Source organism: Perkinsus marinus (genome assembly GCF_000006405.1).
Source record: "Perkinsus marinus ATCC 50983 genomic scaffold scf_1104296952658, whole genome shotgun sequence".
NCBI classification, from domain to species: Eukaryota; Perkinsozoa; order Perkinsida; family Perkinsidae; genus Perkinsus; species Perkinsus marinus.
Window position 1 is genome coordinate 900 of NW_003208835.1, and position 2,030 is coordinate 2,929.

A 2,030-nucleotide genomic window follows, 5' to 3' on the forward strand; every position below is an offset into this window, starting at 1 on the left:
TTGATAACGACCAATCCTATTGGTTAGGAATCCGATTGAGATGGGAGCCTGATACGGCTTACCGTATGGTCAGAATGCCATTCGGGCTCAATGTAGCTCCGAAGACACTGGCACTGATCTTAGATGATATAAGAAAAGAGTGTATCCCTTTGACGGCGATCTTTGATATGTATGTCGATGATATCATAACACAGCGGTCTTATGCTCAACTCATTCGGGATACATTGCAGAAAAACGGATTTCCTACCAAAGAACCTACTGCTCTCCTTGACAGCAGAGTGTTAGGTCTCGAATGTCAAAAGGATGGTACTTGGCGTCGTAGAGGTCAATTGCCTATCCTTAATACGGATAATTGTACCCGCAGGGAGATCCATAAATGGGCAGGGAAATTCACAGCCCATTACCCTATTGCAAAATGGGGGAGACCCGTAGCAGCTTCCCTAAAGAGATTGGCTACCCTCAGGAAGCCTAAACAAGACCTACTGTGGGATGTGCCTGTGGATGGCTGTATTCGCATTGCATGCGAAAAGCTCGTAAATGAGATCAACGAGCGAGGTGATCCCATAGGCGGGACGTGGAGCTATGATAAACATCTGGATTGGGTAGTATATACAGACGCAAGTCAACATGCGTTGGGTGTTGTACTAACTATAGGAGGTGTTTATGTCGAGGACTTCACAAAACTAAGAAGCCTCAGAGATAAACGCCATATCAACCTGGCAGAGTTGGAAGCTGCCATATACGGCATCCAACTTGTCGGCAAATATATAGCCGCTCTTAAACTGGAATCGGGCAGAAAAGTGACTCTGAGATGTGATAGTAAGAGTGTTGTGGCCTGGATAACACGCCACCAAGAACGTCATTGGAGGGCGGTCCATGGCCTCAATTCCACATTGGTGGAGAGTCGGCTAAAAACATTTCAATCTACGTGTACGGCTCTAGGCATTGAGTTAGAAGTCGAGTTGATATCGACTGATAAAAATCTGGCTGATGAGCTCAGTCGTCCTCGTGCCTATTGTATTTCTCCGAGAAATATAGATGAGGAGGGAGATGATCTCATTGCGATGATCTCATCGCGGCTCCTACAAACGACCCAGACGGATCCATGAGCTGACGAAAGGGACGAGCACGGAAGGCTCATAATGTCGTGGGGATCCGAGCTGAGATATGTAGCAACTGTGCTACATGAGCATGAAGGCTCCAATTCATTGTTCGAACGCATGAGGCGCATCATCAGATGCCCTCAGTTACGGCAGCATTGCAACGAATTTGTTGCTGGATGTGATGTCTGTTCCACAGGAAAAATCACAAAAGCTGCCACAGCTCAGCTTGGTATAGAGTTCGGCCAATGTGAGTTGAGAGCTCAGCGTCCTTGGCAAATGGTCCATATGGACATAAGTGGTCCATTTAATAACGCCTTGGACACTATGTACGTGATAGCCTTAGTTGACAATTGGAGCTCTTATACGATAACTCGGATAGTTTTGAATACGCCGACTACCGAGGACTGTTTAGCACTGTTCAGGGTAGTGGATGCAACATTCAACACTACACCTGAGGGCATACATACCGATAACGGTTCCCAATTCATTTCTACTGCGTTCGCAGATGCGATGAGTTCGGTCTCGTGTCGGCACGTTTGCTCCCCAGTCTTCAGTTCCTGGTGCAATGGCAAATGCGAGAGAATGTTTCGCATTATTAACGAGAGGATTCGCTGCCGAAAGAATCCTAACGAGTTGTCGTTTCTCACATTCAAACAAGTAGTGGTACGCGCCACTCAACTGTTCAATACTGCCATTAGTGGTCGAACTACATATTCTCCGCATGAGATGATATTCACTTACGAGCCTTGGATATTTCCCAGACTTCCGGCAAAGTACAGGCCCGGAAAGAGTTACGTCGAGTCGCAGCCTAATACTGATCCCCAATTACCCGCTAAAGGCGATTTGTTGCTGATGAGGAAAATGCCGCGAGGCAAAAAACACGAGCGACCGTATATTGTCGTTCGGATCTTGAACCAATTGTCGGCA

General features: G+C 46.9%; 1 protein-coding gene across 1 annotated transcript; it reads right to left on the minus strand.

The window, feature by feature from the left end:
* Positions 1–1,511: 1,511 nt before the first annotated feature.
* On the minus strand, positions 1,512–1,714 carry Pmar_PMAR026181 (hypothetical protein; the record flags this gene model as incomplete). The annotated part of the gene is made up of 1 exon (XM_002776943.1): positions 1,512–1,714. A coding segment is annotated over one exon (203 nt), but the record flags the coding sequence as incomplete, so codon positions are not given.
* Positions 1,715–2,030: the final 316 nt, after the last annotated feature.